Here is a 20012-nt window from a genome sequence, read left to right on the forward strand (position 1 = left end):
AGAGATGCAAGTGTCGTGGCAGCAATGTAACAGTCACAGCAGTCATAAGAAGAATCTATTTAATGTAAATTTAATGTAAATTGTTGAAAACGTCAACTCAAAAGCCAGAAAAATTGCTAAAAAGTCAGCATCTCTAAAAATCTCCTTTGATTTGTCCTCATTAGACATCTTGGTCTAAGGCAAAAGAAAAGTGCTGCCATTTCAGGATTGGCAGCTTAGGGCTTTTGAATACATATTAGTAAATTAAGAGTTTTGTCTCTGCCAAGCACTTATAATGTAGAAATTAATACTGGGAAATTTGTTTATTTTCCTAGAATTGTAAATTCAGTTAAATCATTATAGTCATTTTAATGTGATCTCATTCAGAGGCAAGATTAGTTCAACTTACTACATATACAGAAAAAAACCCACAGTAGAAATCTAGACCTTAACATTTGATATATAAGGTTAAATTAATTTAAGTGCTTAAGATTTTCATTAAGTTCCGAATATGGATAATCAATTGCTAGATCTGTATTTTGAGATTCTGGCTAAGAACATGCCCTGCTTGTGAATAGCTATGTAGCAGTAGCGTAAAGATCTTTCTTCGTCCTGCACATTGTCTAGTATATTCCAAAAACTTTTTAATGTATAATGTTAAAGTGGCTGTCTTTCCCTTCACTCCCTTTACCACCCCAGCACTGACCTTCCCAGATCACGAGTCTAAACACCCCTTCCCTTTCCACTGAGAAATCAACCAGACAGCAGGGAAAAAACTGTCCCGAAGCAAAGCAACTCTCCAAAAACTAAAAATAATGCAATTTCAAGGAATGATGTGATAGTTTGGTGAGACTTCTCTGGTTTTAATGGTTTGTTACTGCATGTAAAGGAAACACTGATGTTAGGAAGGGATGTTCTACTTAGAAAACAAACCAAACAAATGAACCAAACAAAAACCAAACAACAAAACAAAACCCACAAACAAACAACAAAAAGCAAGCAACCAACCAAACAAACCAAAAAACCAAACATGACAATCTTATACAAAAGATGTTTCCCTGTCCAACTTGCCCTTTTGAAGGCTGGCATCATTTTATAGTCAAAAGATATAGAGTGTTCACTTAATTGATGGGTGGCAAGTATTAGTTTCTTTTAGGTCTTATTATATTTCATATAATGTAATGAGTTCCTGTATTACAAATCTTACTTTGACTTATTTCCTTTTCCTGAGTTGGTAGACGAACGGCTCTTAATAACCACATGAATCAGCTTGGCTTGCAGGGCAGCATGTAGGTGTCATGGCATCGGTCAACAGCGCCCAGTGTGCCCAACCTCCATGGGCTCGTCCAGACTCACACCCACATGGGTCTGTCAGAGTTGTCCCTTTGTCTGAGCAGGGAGACATGTGGCCATAATCTCTTCTGCATGCGGCAGGCACTTGCTCTTCTCCCCACAGAAGTGCACAGCTCTACGGGACCACACCACTCAGCTCATCCATCAAGTGTCCTTCAGGGCTGCCTTGCTTTGGCTATGAAGGAAATCACTTCACCTTTCCACATGGGATGCACCGTGCTCCTGGGGGCCCCGTCAGGGTTTTTTATAAGACTGCAGGACCTCTTCTCCAGCTTATTTCCACCTCAGGCCTCATTATAACAAAACAAGGGTGGCCTGTTGGACCAAAGTTGAGCTGAGCTGGGAACTCTACTTCTTGGACCAATAGGTCCAAGACCACCAACCACCATGCGTGCAGAGCATTTTACCATCACGTCATCAGGACAACCTAGAGTCCCCTTGGCCATGGCTGGACTTGGACCAGGGTGCTTCAGGTGAAAGGTCATGGGTTTTAAAATTGGCTTGACAAAGTGCCCCATTCTTCCCCCGCTTCTTAATTAACAGTCCTGTCTAGACCCTTCTCGCCATCAACTCCTTCACCTCCTTAGCTGGCCAAAGCCTGCACCTGTCCTCACGCCCCTTAGGAGGCTGTTTTTAATTCATGGCCCTGAAAACTGCCTTCCATCAGTCCGGCGTTAGGTTGCTGCATTTTCCAGGCAATAGATAAAAAAATAAGATTGAAAAATGAGTTTAGCATATGACTGTCACGCATCATTTATTTTCAAAAAAGCTAACTGCAAGGTCCATCTCCTGCTTGTTTGCCTTGCCCATCTGGGAAATGGAATTTAAATTACCGCATCAGTTTAGGAGCAGTTTGTAATCCCAGTATAGTGAAGTCATACATTTTTCATGGGATGGGAACAGCAGATCATAAGAGTTTCTGCAGTTAGCATGATATCAAGTGTGATGGCAAGGTATGCTTTAAAGTATTGTTGTCGTAGGTGGAAATGTACAGCCGCAGCAACAGCAGCTCTGCTGTGTCTGGGAGAAGACACTGAGGCGCTGTCATCCGCTTGCTTGCATTTGCAGCTTGAAAAGATGGAATAACTTCCCAGAGCCTGTAACAGGCTCACCATTATGCAGAGTATGTGGGTTTTCACTCTTGGTTTCACAGAGAATTTTTCTAGCCTCTCTTTGATTTGCAAACTCCTATTTTTTTCCCCCACCTTACTGCTAACAGGTGTGCTTTCTAGTTTAAGCTCTCTGAACATGGGGGTTCCATGGACCACAAGCTGAAAACTGTTGAGTGAGGCAGCACAGTGCTGTGTTTCCTTTTTGCTTTAGGAATTGTCAGCAGAATAATCCCTTCTGATGTTTGTGTTTCCAATTATAATTTATGGCAGTAAAAATAGTAAAGACAATAGACCTTTAGCTAAGAACTAGGATGCTCTTGTGCTAAGTGCTGTATGAATACAAAACAAAAAGTCAGTCCTAGCACCAAAGAGTTTAGACTTCAAGTTCAGAGAGATTGTTGCAGACTGGGGTGGAGGAATGGGTAAAAAAAACCCAATAGGGCCATGCTGGTGGTTCGGCTGCTGTCAAGGATGCTTGTGGGCATCCTGGTTGTTTACAGGGAGTGTTGTCCAGAAACAATGGGTTAATGACAGTGAAAACTCTGATTTAAAACTTAATGAGCAGTAAATGAAGGGGGCATCATCAGGCAGAGGATCAGAGCCAGAGGAAGGGAGAGAGGTGCTCAGGAGGGCATGGAAGGTGTCCCTCAGAGCCCAAGGCAGCTCTGTACTCTGTTAGAAGAGGCACGAAGAACAGAGAACAAGAACCAGCTGCAAAGTGTTGATGCAAAAACTGCACCATGCTAGGGTTAGCTATGGGAAGCTTAAATTAAGGATGATGATAGATCTTCAAATATTGATCTTAAGCAGTACTTGACATACTCCTCCTGCTCTCCGTGTGCTGCTTAAACACCTCCCTTCTGCACACCAAGGATATAATTCATCTTCTCTGTCCTTACCCATCTGAAAGCTGTAGGTCTGGGATGAACTCGGTGTCGAAGCTCTACCTTTACTCAGCGGAGAATCAGAGGTGAGCAGCAGACAGGTATCTACAGAATCAGGCTCTAACGTGGGGTGGGTGAATTATTTTCTCACCATCTCTTGTCTGTATAACTAATCTTGTGAAGACACCCAACCTTCAGAAAGTTAAAATTAGCTGAAAGAAATCCAGGGCCAGGTCTCCTCTTTGTCTAAATCCCTTATTAAGTACCTATACATTTTTGAAGCATTAAAAATAACTTTAAAAGTGTAGTAATCTTCAAGTTTCCCAGGCTGCTCAAAACTACTGTTTCTAAAGATACCGTATTTTGTGACCCTGATAACAAACAGAAGGAGGAACATTACTATCTGTTTCTCATTGCCAGTGTCACCTTCCTAAGAATGGGAAACCATTTCTGTGATGGAAGCTGAGGCAGGGAGGGCTGGAGTCTACGCTTCTTGCTATGACCTGAGGACATTTTCTAAATATCAAGGCTGCGGTTTTTTGTTTTTTTTTTTTTTGCAAAAAAGATGCAGCACTAATAATGAACACTTTGTTATTTATAAAATATATTTTTATCTAGATCTGACCAAACATTAAAAAAAATGATAAAAAATGTTTTCTACCCTCAAACAGAAGCAATGAAAGAAAACTAAAAAAAATGTTTCCACGGGTCTTCCTACCAGCTTTAGTTCTGATGAGCTTTAAACTACAGCATTTATTTGTGTGTCTCCACAGGTACTAATTTAAATGTCAACAAAGCTGATATAGGCATTTAACTGCTGATCACTTTAGCAGTTACTGTGTCTGTCCCCAAATCCCAAACACTCCCACCAATTCCTCTGGATGCAAAAGCTCCAGGTGTCCCCAGTACAGCTGTCATAAACCTCCTGCTTCTTCTCACAGGCTGTTCTAGAATGCTAACACATGCTTTCAGCAAAAAGGACCGTGATACAAAGGCTGATAAGAAGATTGAAAAGCTTTCAGTGTAGAAATAGCTTGATGAGGTGCAATTAGTAGGTACTAGAGGTCTCCTTCATTTGGCAAGGAAAAGAAAAAAAAAAAGGACAAGCCAGATATATTTAAATATGGAACATGCCACTTCAAATTCAGATTACTTTGAGGGAAATATTATTTAACATCATGTGCAAGTGGTGCTTTAGGCAAGTTTTGTGACTGTGTTTAAAAGGGCTAAAGTGGGTAAAATACAGTAGCTTACTATGCACATGAGTATTATGATGACCTACCAGTTTCTTTCTGATGTGAAGAATTTTAAATTTTTGCATTAGTTTACCTTCTCTCAGCCTCTCATTATTTTATAGTACTTCATCATCACCTTCATAGTAATTTTTTTTCTAAAATAGTCAACAAAACCTCAACCCCTGAACCAATACTCTGTTAATCTTTTCCTGCAACTGTCTTCCATTCCTGCTGATCTCTGAAGTATTTGCAGTTCTTCATTGAGTGTTTTCTGGTTTTGCTTTCATTTTCAAGGAAAGGTGACCTGTGCCACACAGTGGCACAAGGACGTTTGATAACATTAGTGAAGTGCTGCACCCCACCTGCTGCCACTGACTTCTGTAGGACTTTCTGCCTATTGGATCGTGTACAAATCAGCATCTGTAAACTCAAAGTGTTTATTTTTCAAAGAGATATTTAGGAAATACTTGGACTGTACTGAAAGAAGCAGGAATTTTAACATTTATTTCAAGCTGTTGCAAAGTTCATCTCATGTTTCCTTGATAGTTTGTCTACTTAATTTGTTAGTGCTCAGTAGATATTAGAAACAACTGTTCAATTCTGCTTTCTTGTATATTTCATGCGATTACTTTGATTTAAATTCTGCAATTGGGCAGTTAAGAGGTGGAATATTTCTGAAAAAGTCTGCAAATTCTAGCAGTCTATTTTTAAAAAGGCAGAAGCGTGAATTAATAACCAAAAATAGAATTAGATTTGAACTCTTGGATGAAAACTAATTTCCTGTGTTGTTTCTAGGACATCTAAAATTACTCTGATAACACAGCTGAGGAGTTCATTAAATACTTTTTGTCATGTACCAATGAACCTCTTTGTTCAGATGGGTAAGACAACACTAGGGAAGCCGATCCTTATTAAAGGTAAGATACAACTTAAGTAATTCCATCTTTTGTTAAAATGTTTGCATGCAAAACATGATTTCTTCATGTGACTGTCTTCCTGTTCGCTTATTAAGAGAAGCTGTGTCACCAGTGGTGCTAATGACCATCAATACAGAAATTATACAGCCAGATTTATGGCACCATGATGGAAATAGTCTGTTTATAAACACTGTTTTTCAATAAGTAATTATCACAATGCATTCGGGGTGAAATCCTATTGCTGTACATGCTGACAGGTATAGAGCAGTGCAATGTGGACCCCGATGACAATATTATAGTCTCGGTGTTGCTCAAGCATTGAGGTGAGTTGTATTAAAGCACTTACGTATTTTTAGTTTGAATCATTAAAATAACAGTCCCTGTACCACACAAGAGGAGTGCTAAATGATTGTACTCTGTTGTGGGTGACTTTTAGTATTCAGCATTAAACTTTAGAGAGAAAATTTCTTCTGTACTTACTCTCTGCATTGCACAATATGGCAAGTAATTGCAATTGTATAATCATATAATTCTACAAGAGTTTTTAATAAGTGAATCTCAAAATATTTGAAAGTTGGTACTTAAATAAACATAATGAATTTTGGATCCGGCTTCAAAGCTTCTGAACCTTTTGAATATATGTTTTGAGCTGCAAATCTCATGAAAACAACCTCTGCAATGGGAATTATTATTGTAAGATTCTATTTGTCGTCAGGCAGCAGATACTGTGAGAGGCATTTCCACATCTGACTATGGCAGAACTAAAAATCCAGAGGTGCAGAGAAATGAAAATGAATCTGATAAATTCATAGGTTTTGGTACATTTTGCGATCTCACTGGATGCCGCGGTAGCAGAAGGAAGGCCGCTTGCTTTACAGTTATCGACCGTTATCCTGATGAATTTTTAATGGAGATCGTTTATGGCTTGCAGACTGTTCCTCCCATAAACATTGATCACCACACAGGTTAGAAGGCAGCTCCAGGATAAAGAGCACTAGCTTCCAAGTAATTATAATGTTTTAATAACTTAATCCAGTAGTTCTCTAAATTCAATATTTGCCGGTTAACAGTGTGCTGCATTGGCAAAGGCAGTATCACCCTCCTCTGAACTTAATAGAAGAGTTAAATGTTATTTGAAACAGAAGAGTTAGCTGTTCCTTGTGAGCACATATGTGAGGATTGTATTTTATCCTCCGTTGTTCTAAAGCAGCATTGCTACGATATCCCTAAATGCTCAGACAGTGACACAAAGACATTGCGCAAATAATTTGAGGTGGATTTTTCTAAAGCTTTGGGTGGTCATCGGATTCATGAATGTGATGCATTCCAAAATTCCTGGCAAATTTACTCTAGAACCATATCATTCCTTACATTGTATGTATCTATATAGCTTGATGGATCCATTTAAAATTACTGTCATTAAGGAAAGAAACAATATCTGTGAGCTCTATGCTTAGTATTGTACGGAATTATTGAAGGTTTGATTAATTTTTTTTTTTAAGTTTGCAAACCTATTGTGTGAATATTGATGAATAACTTGCTCTCAGAAATAAAGAATAGCTTATAAGGAATAGAAAACAAGAATATACACGCCACAGCAGCCCCACAGGTATAAGTTTCTGATTTGTTGACTACTCTTTGGCCAACTTTGATAACAGCAGTTGAGAATTACGGCATGAGTTTTGCCAAAGACTAAGTAAGATCTGTGTCAGGAAATCTTTTTGTTTTAATTATGTATTTTTCCTTCTCCTTTTCTAAACAGTTTTTTCCTAAAAAGAAAAGAAAAAAAAAAGTTTTAAAATGTTATTTTCCTCTAAAAATTATTTCCTCTGCTTCAGGAAGTTGGTGTGCAGCAAACCACTTCTAAATCAAGTTGCAAGCTGGTACTGTAAAAAACAAAGACTTTATTGGTACCAGACATCTGTAAATAAGTAATTGACACTCATACTCTAGCAATAAGCAATTCCAAAAAAACCCAGGGAGCTGCCAGAATAAACAACGCTGTATATCCATCAGGGTCAGCCCCATCAGTGGTGGTCACAATAACAGCTCTGGGGCCAGCTGCAGTTCTCTGCCTTTGTCTCTTCCTTTCTTCTCCGCAGACCTGCAGTGGGATCCCCGGCACCGGCAGGCTGTGAGCTACGGCCGTGTGTTCTGAGCAGTGTGTCTGAGGGCTGGCGACAAAGCCAAAACCTCTGGAATTACTGCAGTTTGGATACGCAGAGGACCAAGGTGAGAGGCATGCTGCTGCCAGGGGGATGCAGGCTCAACACTTCGGCTTTTGGGGGACCAGAATCACTGAATCAGGCCTGCCCGCTTTGGGTCAATGCTGTGGGGATGTGGCTCAGGAGCACCCAGAGCACGTTTGCCCTTCCTCCATTCTTGGTAATTGGGTGGGATACAATGAACGTTAATGGTTTTTGCAATAGCATCTTATTACATTTTGAGATAGATTACTCCCTCTCTCCATCATTTCAAGCTGGCTCTCTCCAGTCCACCCTCCCCACCCCACCAGTTCCTGTGCTTTACCTCCTGCATCGCTGCCTCGAGCAGGTCTGTGAAAAGCTGACGGAGCAGTACGTTCAGAGGGGACATTTGCCACAGTTCAGCAACTGATAAGTCCAGTACAGTGGAAGGCAAAACATCAGGTAAGAACGGGTGTAGGGTCTGTGTTGAACTGTGAGCACACTTTGGTAGCGGTGGGCATGTTAAAAACTGTACTGGAGAATAAGGCACTTGGGCAGAAGGTCTCTGTTCATCTCAGTGAGGCGTTATGATTTAAATGAGGGAGCAGAGGCCTCTAGACTAACTCTGGTCCTTCAGTCCTGTCTCATGCAGCTTCAGAGAGATGCCATATATGAGACTGGTGAGCTAGGAAAGGAAGCATAACTCTATTATTAGTGTGATTTAAAACCAAAATTAATGATAGGTTTGTGTGGAGTGAAACTGTGCCTAGTGCAAAAAACCCCTGCGTTCTCTTTCAGAGGGACTACAGTTTAGGTTGTTGGGGGTGGGGGGGCTTGGTGTTTTGTCACCCCTACACACACCCCGTGGACAGTTATTGACTGACAATCCAAAGAGCTAGGTTTATTTTTTGTAAATGCGATCATATTGTCTATGTAACTCTCTTAGCAATGAAGTTTTTGAAAGTTAGAGGAGATAGATCTCAAGACTCCTAAAAGCCTTGGCTTAAGAGTAGCTGCTATGTGAATTTCTGCTGGCTTTGACCTTCAGGATATCTTTTTTTAAATGGCTTTCCTAGAAAGAAACAAAACTTGAGAAGGGGTGAAAAAATACAAATTTTCTTCGATAGCATTTACCTTTCCTGTTGGGAGTGATGATGCAGGGCTTGGAAGTGAAGGCACAGAGGGCTGGTGAGTTGGTGACAAAGAAAAATTTAGGAATGTCTCTTCTCAGCCTCTCCCCAAGACAGTTCATGGTGCTTGGTGGGTTGTTTCGTTTTGTTGGTGGTGTTTTTGCTGTTGTTGAGAAAACGAGCAGGAATCTCGGAGTACACAGAAGATGGCTTGAATTCCAGTGAATTGTGTTTTAGGTGTCGGATGTATGCTGTTGAAAGTGTTGTTATATAAATGTATAAATCTATTTCATTTGCTTTCATTAAAAAAATGTTGGAAGTCATAAACACCATAGTTTGTAAACAAAAAATAGCAAATAACGAATAGTACGGTAATAGATACATACCTACATTTACACTGTAAATCAAAGATATGCTGTTACAGAGTAGAAATCCATTCTTTTTAGGAAAGTTAATAAGTATTTCCAAAGAGATGTTCATTGCTGAGGCTATTCGAGAGTAACAGGAAGAGTATTTGAGTTGTTCAGCAATGATCTCTTCAGTACTTGGGCCATGACAGATTTCTGAAATGTTACTGAGCCAAAGTCACTCTTCATTCCCTTGATGAGTGAGACAGTGAGAGCAATTATCCCCAAGTTTAGCTGTTCTTTTATTCTCGGTGATGTATATTTCCCCAAAATATTAACTGAATGGCTTCTAAACAATCAAACTTCAGTCTTGGGAAACTGCTTGCGTGCTATTCAGTTCAGCTGTGTTGCTCAGTGTTTGTGGTGTGCAACGAACTGCCTGTGCCTATTGTTTTCATTCCCAGATTAAATCGCCGAAGGCTTTGGCAGTCTTGAGCGCTGTTGAAGTTGTTGGGATCTGAAGATGCTCACAACTATTATGGTGGTGTTAAAAGTTAGAATTTTCAAAGGCCTACCCACCAGATGTTGCATATAACAGTAGCAAAACCTTTTAATTTTGTACAAGCACTAGTACAACTTAGAGACAATTCCGTCCTCCAAATGTACATCTGTTTGAGCAAAGGGTTACCAGAAAGAAGAAACAAGGTTATTGAGACCCTTGCTCAATAACCACAGCCATTATTTTGCAATATTTATTGAGCTCTGCAGTGGTTTTCCTGGGATCAGAACTTGGCTGGTTTTAGTAGCAATATTTTCAGTTGTGTCATAGGGATTGTTCAATGTTGTTAGAGCTGAATACTTTTATCTGCCATTTCAGAATTGCTAGTTATAGATCTTGCAGCAATGCATTTGTATGCTGTAACCTATAGCAAAATGTCATGTAATTTGAATACCAGCTTCACCCCCGGTGAGTCCCTCTGGTTTGTATCACCATCCAGAGAATGTGTCTGGGCACCATTCCTGTTTAACCTGGTTGACTGAACATTATGTGCACCCAGGCGCATTATTTTCAAAACTTATTCTTGAAGGTTTAGGCGTAAGCTATCTCAGGAGAAACATATGGATAATTGCCACTTAAACCAGCTTTGCAGAAATAACACATGGGGATTTTAAGATGAACTTTCATGTGTCTTACCAAAACTCAGCCTACATAGTGCTTTGAGACACAAGTGTGCAGTCAGATGCTTTTTCTTGTACAGCTAAAATAGATGTATTTTTTTCAACAGATTTGCATATCTTTCCAGAAAGAACTACTCTTCTTAAGCAGCAGGTAAGGAAAAGAATATGGGTAAAATATTTGGGAAGGAATGGGAAAGAACATTTAATATATTTAATCTTATAATACATTTTTCTACATTGAAGTCAACAGGCTGCAAATATATTCTGCTACAAAGCTTTGTGTAAGAAATATCTCTATAAGAAAATACATCTCATTAAACATTTCCTGTAAATAAATTATCCCGAATAACTGTTTTGCAAGAGGAAAATGGGGGGTTAGCCCAATGCTAAGAAGAGTTAAAAACGGCCGAGAGCCCCTTTCTGCAACTCCCCTGCTCACACCGGGTATCATTTTCTTTAATTTGTAGTCACAATGAGAGCAATAGTCTTCCTCTGCTGACTATCTGCTGTGTCAGTGTACGTAACACCTGGAAAGCTGGTTCCTGTATTTTTTTTTTTTTTTTTTTTTAATATCTTGAAATTATGCTATTTCTGAGCCTTATTCCTGTTTTGGTGACACTGGAAAAACTCTGAAATAAGCAGAGTTGGTATGACAGGACTGCAAGATAAAACTCTGACTTTTTAATAAACAGAAGACCCGGTCTGTGAGCAATCTCTCTGGGTCAATAAAAACTAATTCCAGCAGGGAAAGAGGCATGTGAAATACTCTTCTTACGCAGACTCTTAAAAAAGATAAAGGCAACATAATTGAGGTCTGTGTTCTAATAAGGAAGTCTGAGTCAGGTGGTGTAGCTAAGCTGTAGCTTTTAACCACTGCTGAAGCACGTAAGTGGAAAAAGATTTCTTAGGTATGGGTGACGTGGTCTTCAAAGTTAAACTACATACTGGTGTACCCGCATTGTTCAGAACTGATTAAACAGAAAAGTCACTTGTATTACAAAACATGAAAATGGGTAATTACAACTGAGCACTAGACCAATTATAGAATCAGACTTCTTTAAAGAAATAGCAGTCTCTTTACCAATGTCTATACAAAGAATACTTGCAAATAAGTAAAATGAAACAAGTTTGAAAAGACCTGGGAGACAAGTGAAGGGATAGAGCCTGTCCATTTTTTAACCACTACACAAACAATGTAGAGTTTTGAGCTGTTTCCACAGTCCATGTACTTCCATCATTCCTGCCAGGGCAGTCTGGACTGAGAGGACATTGAGTTCAAGGCTGAATCCCAGCTGAGGCTGGTATGCTGTGACATCCCATGATGTTTAACAACTCATTTGCGGCTGTACCATCTTCTTACCTCCTTTTCTGCAGGAGAGGAGGTGCTCAGAAGAGCCAACTGCTTTTTCTTTGCAGAAGTACAACGGATCTGTTCCTTAGAGGCAGCAGAGTGCCATCAGTAGCCAGTTGCTACTAATAAAATGTCAAAATTTGAGTTTGTAGCACTATGCTCTAAACACCTCAACAAATGTCTACATCATCTAACAGCAACAGTGACCCAGCTTCATAGTTCTCTGTATTAGGCACTCTGCTGTTTCTTTTGGAAACATCTATAATGCAAGTCTGCTTAGGCAAAGAAAGTATATTTAGGACTAATGAGCAACTGCCTGTACATAATTCTGGATTCAGCATACACATATTTGCTTCATCTGTTCAACCCAATGTATACTAGCAGTAAACTGAGGCAAATACAAGCAATTAAGAGCCATACTATGACATTGACCTACATAAAGCATTTCAATTTACCTATGTATAGGAAACAAAATCCTGTTTAAACGCCTCCTCTTACAGAAACTGATGCTTTCTTGAAATCGTGAGATGGGAAGTTTTCACCTCTTTCATGAGGGCCTGCAAAACATGGCACTCTTGTCCTGCAGGAGTGCTTTCTTTGCTGAAGTGTCAGCCCTGAATGACAAGGGCATGTGGACATTCACAGCAACTTTATTTCCATTTCTCACACCTGCAATGTGACCGATAATGTGTTAACAGATGGGTCTTCCTGGCATGCACTGCTTGCTATAGGAGTACAATGTATACAATTTATTTAGCAGTCATTACCATGCTGGAAAACCCCTGCAGCCCTAGCACTGAACCCCTGAAACATCACAGGGCAATGCAGCAAGGTAAGTGACATTAATTTCCACTGGACTTGTTTGCATACTAGCATTTGCCGCAAAGTGTAGAAGTTATTTACAGAAGAGCTGCACAGTAGGAGAACTCCAGCTGCACTTGTTTTTACTACCATCTCAAAAAGAAATGCATTTGGTGTGACTTCTACTCCTATCCTAACTGTTACCTTAGCCATTCTGCTTTCATTTACAGTCCGCGTTTCCCACTGTGCCATAATGCATTAAATACACAAAGCCACAGTCACTTAATACTATTTTCCCAATCGTCATTCAGATTTTCTGGCACACGTGAAGTCTTGATTTAGAAGAGGAGGTTGCGTCTTTCCATACTTTGCAAGACAGCCCCTTGGCACAGTCACATCGTTGGAAAATCTCCAGTCCATGGGACCCTTTCTTGCGCTGTTTGGTGCACACCTCCCCCTGATGCAACACAGGCTTGCAAATTTTGGTCCAGAAATGGCGAGCACAGCAGTGTCCCTCAATACAGTCTGATGACCGTAGGCAGGGGTCACCTTCGTGTCCTAAAAAGAGCAACCAAACTATTTTACCTCATGGAAAAATGTGAAAGCACAGATTCAGTGCAGACTGATGCAGATGAATCTCAGAAAAAGTAGAGATGGTATTTGCATCTGTGGCTATCTGGAGGATGTAAACACAAGGGAGGTTATGAATTAGGCAGGTTCCAGGGGGTAATTAGTGACACCTGCCATAAGACTTAGTAAGGAGAAATTCAGCTACAGGATTGTAAGCAGAAATACAAGTGCTTAATTAAATGACTGTTACAAGAGGAGGATGTGTGCAATCTTGCACAAGTGAAAAATGGATTGTCAGTCCACTTCTGCTACAGAGAAAAAAGCAGATACTATTTCAATCACGGGAACTGTTGGTTGATGTTACATCACTTTCTGAGTCATGCTGTGAATTCTCATGACAGACATCCACTCCCTGTGAAATTACCGCCTATTTCTGGTTTGCATTGCTGTATCTTAACAGCAATAACATGATTCATAGAATCATTTAGGTTGGAAAAGACCGTTAAGATCATCAAGTCCAACTATAAACCATTCATAACATGAAGGAACAAAGCAATGTAACGCAAATGTGATCTTACCTTTTAGGTGTGACAGCTTGGAGCGCGGCCTCCCCAGGTTTTGCCATCCCAAATCCTTACTGGCATAATGACTGTTCTTCTTGTTGCGTGGCCCTTCCAGAGCAGGGATGTGAGGTGTAAGGATGCTTTCAGTTACTGGTATGCAAATACCTGCGAGGCAAGGACAGTCAAGGATTTGAACAAGAGGAAAAGCAACCGGGAGACATACACAGGCCAGGATCAGGACCAGGACCATGGAAGTGCTGAGGCTTGGCCTCAATTCACACCTCTGTCCCTGATCCCTGGCACTGAACTGCACCGCAGCTCTGCTTCACTCATGGTCAGCCTGTCTTGCTGTCCCTCTGGCTTTATTGTCTGAGCCCCCAGACACTGCCTTGTAGATGTTTCTCTCTCTGCATTCTCCAGAGGGGAGTATGGGAATGCAAGCAGGATGGTTATAACACCCTCAGGCAGAATAGATTAATGATTCGTTACGTCTCTTTTGGTTCCTTAAAAATATGGGTTCTGTGCAGTGTTCCAGTGAGTCAAACCACACTGGATGTAGTGCTGTGATTTCAGGCAGCAGCAGCAGCATTTTTGGGTTTTGCCACCCCAAAATCAGAACAAGTCTGGAAGTACACAAGCCTTAAGCATAGAAATATTATTAAAGAAAATGAAGCGGAGTGGAATGAAGTAGAAAATGAAGTTTTCTTGGCTTACAAAAATGATGTAGTCACCCAGAAAAAAATACTGTTGCTGGGAACACTCAGACAAACAGATGCTGTCAAAATGCTGATTTTATGAAGAAAAACTAAGAAATGCCTGACGTACCATTGTTGCAGCGGTTCCCAGGGCAGCACATGCCATCCCTGTGGCAACGCTTCTTCTTTCTCCGGCACAGCATGCATGCAGACGTTGCTTGATGAGGACTGTGACAGTATCGCCCAACTTCACATTCTTTATCATTGGTACAAGGATAGGCCTGGCGGGTAAAAGAAAGGTTTACAGTGAAGCACTGCTTTGTACAAGGTGTGTATGCAGCCTATTAAAAAACAGAACAGAAACATACCACAAAAAAATTCAACCAACCAAACAAAAACCAACAACAACAACCACTACCACCAAAATCTTCAAACAAACAGAGAAACAGAGAGTTGAGATGCCATTCACCAGGGCCAGGAGATGCAGGCAGGGATGCTTCACTGCAGCCATATAGCAATTTTTAAGCTCACACTGCTGGTGAAGATGTATCTGCTTAAAGAATCAGAGAGATGCAACCAGCTCCCTGGCAGTTTCATCTTTTCTTGCCCCAAACATATATTGGCACAAAAGAACACGTATTTTTGCAGGTTAAGGCTTCTGAGGGCTTAAAACTCCACTGTGAAAAATGATCAGAGCCAGTAAAAATAAGCAGAGCCGTTAAAATCCTGAAACACACCTGAAATAGGTAACATTTTAATTTAAACTCCAAGAAGGCATTTTCCTTTGATAGTTGTCAAACGCACTGATGGATAAGTTCACTGTTCTCAGGGTGAATATCTACACCACACTGGTACAAGTTCCTTTGCAATTGCACCACTCCCCACACCTGTCAGACTCCTTGGAAGTGAACTATTTAATATCCCTGGTCAGCATTTCACTTTGATAACCTTAATTTACGGGCTTTATTATACACCTTAAACTTGCCACTTGCTAAACAACACCCTACATTATGCAGCACAGAATATATTATAGAGCACAAACTGTCTTGCACACATAATTCCCTATAAGCAGAGACACCCATACACAAATTCTCCTATATTCATCAAACCCGGCATTCTCTTCCTGGAAAACTGGTGTTTAAAAGAAGGGAGTGGAAGCACTGTCTTCTCCCATAAAGAGGGAGAAAGAAAAGCTTATTCCTACAAAAAGAAAAGAAAAGACTCGATGCTTTAAGGAGACAAAAACACAAACTGCCACATTCCAGGATCCTTTCTGCTGACTCCCACACAGCTACAACTATGCTCCCTGTCTGCATCTAATTTTACTGCCTATTAAATTAATCATAGATTTTTTTCATTCCACAAAATTATACTTGAGGTATTTGTTTAGATAAAAAGATGAGAATACATTTGGGGCATTTTCTGGAAAATGATGTTTACACTTCCTCAACTAATTTTCTCCAGCATTTTAAATAAATCAAAATATTGCTTTTGCTGTTTTCAAAATTGCTCTTGCAACTAATTATTCACCACAAACAAAAAGCTCAACTGACTAATTTTCAATGTAGGCTGCTTACTTTACTAGTAATATTTTAAATCAAAGCTTGATTATACTGTTCTCAGAAAAAAAACAAAACAAACAAAAAAACCCACCAAACTCGGAGGCTATTGAGAATTTGCTCTGGAAATTGTTCGTTAGATGGAGAACTTGTTTCTCTGTGCCATTCTGTTGAGAATTGCAGAAGAAACAAGAGGTCTGATAATAGAATGAAGCAAGTTTCTCTAGCGCCATTAGTGGGAGGGAGGACCATTCAATTTCCCACGTGATTTTTATTACTTGTTTTCTTTGTCAAAAATTACTTTACAGTGCCAAAAGTGCTGGCTGGATATTCCCAAGTGTTGCTGTCCCATTACTTCTGCCCTCTGAATATGTGTCTTTGAAGAATGATTCCAGAGCGCAGCTGTTTGGAGTAACCTGACGTATGTGTAAGTCTTTCTCCCTTAAGAATAAACATTTCCTCTTGAGTTCATCCTCGAGAGGATGAACATCAAAGGCTGCCAGATTTTTTAAGCAGGAGTAGCAATAAGAACAAATGCAAGCGCTGCCTTGCTTGGTATTCTTAAATGGGTTCTACCTATTCTAGCAAAGTGGAACTAAAGCCTTCTCCCCTCAGTCACATCACTCCTTTTCCTCATTGTTCCCGCAAGAAATCATTAATGCTGACTTACGATTCATGATACAGTCACTATAAAAGTAAGGCTTCCCTGACTTAAACAACACCTCACTAAACTAAGGATCTTTCTTACAATACAGAAAAGCGATTTTATATAGACCTGTGCGTGGTTATACTGAATTTGGAAAATACTAACACTGCTAGCTGGGGGAAATGCAAATAAAAAACAGATGAACTAGCTAAAACCTGGAGATGAAGGCATTTTAGACCCTTGTCTGTCATCAAGACCTTCATAACCGCATCTTTTTTCCAATATGGGCATGTGGTATACACCTGCAACTTGTCAGCAAGAAGCCTACTTGCAGTTTTCTTTTGGTTCCTCAAATAGTTCTTAAAAAAAAAAAGAGTTCCTTGATCCTGAATGGTGCTAATGAATGCTCTCACATACCATTTCTAGCGTTTGTTTTACTTTTGGCTCTTAGGCTGAGTGATATGGAAAAGATATTTTAAGATATGCATCTAATTGCCAACTCTCAGCTCTGTCTTTAAGAACCGTAAAAGCAACCAAAGACAATTTGACATGAAAAATTGCCAAGGAGAGTGACATAACTCAGCCTTTATTCCCACTCTAGACACCCATCCAAATAAAGATGACACTTTTGAAATGAAAAAATACGCCAAAACATTCACCTGCCTAAGGCAAATGACTGTATCACATCACATTGTGTTACATCTATCTCAAACAACAACTGGCAAATCCAATCGAAACCCCAAAAGACCAGCTGCCAGCCAGCTATATGAAAAACCCTCTTGCAAATGCCTGATGCTGCCAATTGCCTTGATCTTTCTTCCAAAACCACCATCCATTTGATATCCTAGCTATCAATCACAGAGAGCTTGAAACAAAAGTGCCTACATAGCTTTGCGTCTGTCTCTAAGTCCCTAGACATTCGTTGCAATAACTCCTGCTCCCAGTAATTTCTATCACTGCACAGCATTTAGTGTTAAAACCTAAAAATAAAATAATATCATGTGTACATAGCCCTGGCTAACAGGAGGGAAAATGTTCTCATGTTTGTCCCATTGTTGGCACTAGCTGAACTAATCTATGTATAAATATGTGTATATTTTCAAAATACAGGATAAAGAAAACATACTTGTAAAAATGTACATGTTAACAATTGCCTATGCATGAGTCGAGGTTTTCAAAGTCTCTTACACTGCAGTGCCTGAAACACAGTCCTTACATTTAGAGAATTGCAAAGAACATTTCCTATATACAATGCAAAGACACAAATTATTCCCAGATGGAGAGGGGAAAAGCAAGCTGTAAACCAGCCCTACTTCCCCAGCAATGATAACTAATTCTACAAGGCACATCATCCCTTCACATTCTTCAGCTATACATATCATTTTCTGGTCGTAAATCTTTATCCACTAAACACAGCTTTGATATTATGGGAAACCAGATGAAACCAAGATAAAATATGTAGCACTCCCTGAAGCTGCATTTAAACAATCTTATTTAATTTTTTTATCCCAGATTACAGGCAATCAAATCACCCATAGCATGACAGAAACTAGATTTGCCTGTGATAATGAGATGCATTTTCAGAATTCATTGTCTGATTAAGAGCATTGCTTGCTGGTATATTTTTCTTCTCAGTCATTGCAATTACTTTTGTATCCTTGTATAAAAGATACGGTTGAATGCATGTCCAAAAATGTATAGCAAATATGCACTGGGTTTTTCGCAATATTGGAGGATTCAGGCTAGATGTTCAGATGAGTGCTGCTCATGCTGTGCCAGGATGTTCCCTGCATCGATCCACCAAGACTAACCTTGGCCAGCCAGGTCACAGCAACATCTAAATGTTAAACTTTTCTTTTTGAGAGATAGAATATGAACCTCCATTCCCACCCTTCCTGAACTTATATTCAAAATGCCGAGAGTTCATGATAAAAATACCCGAGGAAAACAATACAGATGATAGAGGAGAAAAGTTGGGAGGGGTGGTTTATAGTTGAACAAGCCCTTCCAGGAGTACTATGGAGGCTCTTCCTTCTGTATTAACTTCACGGTGAGGCTGAGGAAGGGACTGACTCTCAACTGTTTTAAGTGGCTAACGCCATTCCCTTGATTTGAGGAGTGTGCAGGAGTGAATTTTATTTCTACCTTTATTTTCCCCTTTTGGCAGAGGAGATCTAACTTAGCACCTTTTCTTGGTGTAATGAGGTTTTCTTAATATTTCTGCTGGAATCATTTACTATCCCGCATATTTTATACAGTCAACCTGACCCACAGAGTTTCACCGCAAGCTGGAGCCACACTAATAGAACTCCTGTGCTACGGAGTCAGAGTCTCTCTGTCCAGCACAATAAAACATAATGGAGAAGCACTCCAGTGGGAGGGTGAGACACATGCTATAATGTGCTGAAGGCTGAGCAAGTAGACTGATGGCAGACACACTTTATTGAGCTTTGGGAGATAAGGGCTTGAGTTTCAGCACAGCCTTCAGCAAATACTTGAAGACAATATTCCCAGCAAGTGCCTTAGTCGCTAGGCTCTCATTTACTCATATTACCATGTGTCACTTGGTTTTATGCTGAAGCTACTCCACACCGTACTAGCTATGTCAGAGAAAGGCAGGAAGAGCCACTGGCATTTTCACCAAGGCTGTGTCATCACTTACCCAGCACAAGCCGTCCTAGACTCTGCTGGCTTCAGACTCACCTTCAACGCTGAGAGGAGCTGTGCCTAAATAGATGGTTTGGTGGGATATCAGTAGTGACTCCTCCAGAAGCAGTTAACTTTTTTTTTTAAAAAAAGAAAACACATCATAAAGTCCAAGTGCAGAGTCGCTCCTGGCAGGAGATCATGGCTAGTACCACTCCCAGCAGAAGAAACAGCATGGAGGTTATTCATTACCCTTCTACTGTGGATTCTGAGCAGCACTCAAGAAAAGAACTGAAGTCTCATATACCACATAAATGACAATATCACTGCGGTTACTGTACTGGACACTTGGCCAGCTTCTGTCCCATACAATAATCCTGTGATGGTGCTGGGGACTGAGCTGGAGAACAGGACAAAAGCCACAGTCAGTTGTACAGCCAGGAAGTAAGAGCACGGTGGAGCTACCAGGTCAGCCCTTCATCGCTCACTCTTACCTGGCAAAGAGGTAGTAGCTATTGCAGAGGTGAGCCAAGTGGCTCAAGAAAATGGACACATACGTTGCCCCAGGAATGGTCTTGCTTCCTAGGTACCAGTGTGTTAAAAATCAAATTTAGGCTACTACTCAGAGTCTTGTACATACAGAATCCTTAGTTATTAACACCCTATGCAAATACCTGTGCCACGAGGTTATGCTATCACATCCAGCAGAAACATCTGTTTCTGCTGTCCAAGGACTTCCCTTTGAAATCACACCTTTGTAATCTTTCATATTCACACCATGCCTGTGAGACAGCTTACCATCAATGAATTGGCACTACAACTCAGTTTATTACTTGCTACTTACAGAAAAAGGTTCTTT

At 40.2% G+C, this 20012-nt stretch overlaps 1 protein-coding gene across 2 annotated transcripts in view; it reads right to left on the reverse strand.

Moving 5' to 3' along the window:
• Positions 1-12754: 12754 nt before the first annotated feature.
• The window catches only part of DKK2 (dickkopf WNT signaling pathway inhibitor 2), a 41407-nt gene continuing 34149 nt past the window's right edge, over positions 12755-20012 (reverse strand). The window contains exons 2-4 of one of the 2 annotated variants that reach the window (XM_065634596.1): positions 14433-14588; positions 13623-13772; positions 12755-13032 (exon numbers count right to left, since the gene is read on the reverse strand). In XM_065634596.1, coding sequence (XP_065490668.1) covers positions 12782-13032; positions 13623-13772; positions 14433-14588 — 557 coding nt within the window. In that variant the 3' untranslated portion in view covers positions 12755-12781. The remainder of the gene's footprint in view (positions 13033-13622; positions 13773-14432; positions 14589-20012) is intronic. The other variant, XM_065634595.1, reaches the window with a different exon arrangement.

This window comes from Caloenas nicobarica, chromosome 4, assembly GCF_036013445.1.
Source record: "Caloenas nicobarica isolate bCalNic1 chromosome 4, bCalNic1.hap1, whole genome shotgun sequence".
NCBI lineage: Eukaryota > Metazoa > Chordata > Aves > Columbiformes > Columbidae > Caloenas > Caloenas nicobarica.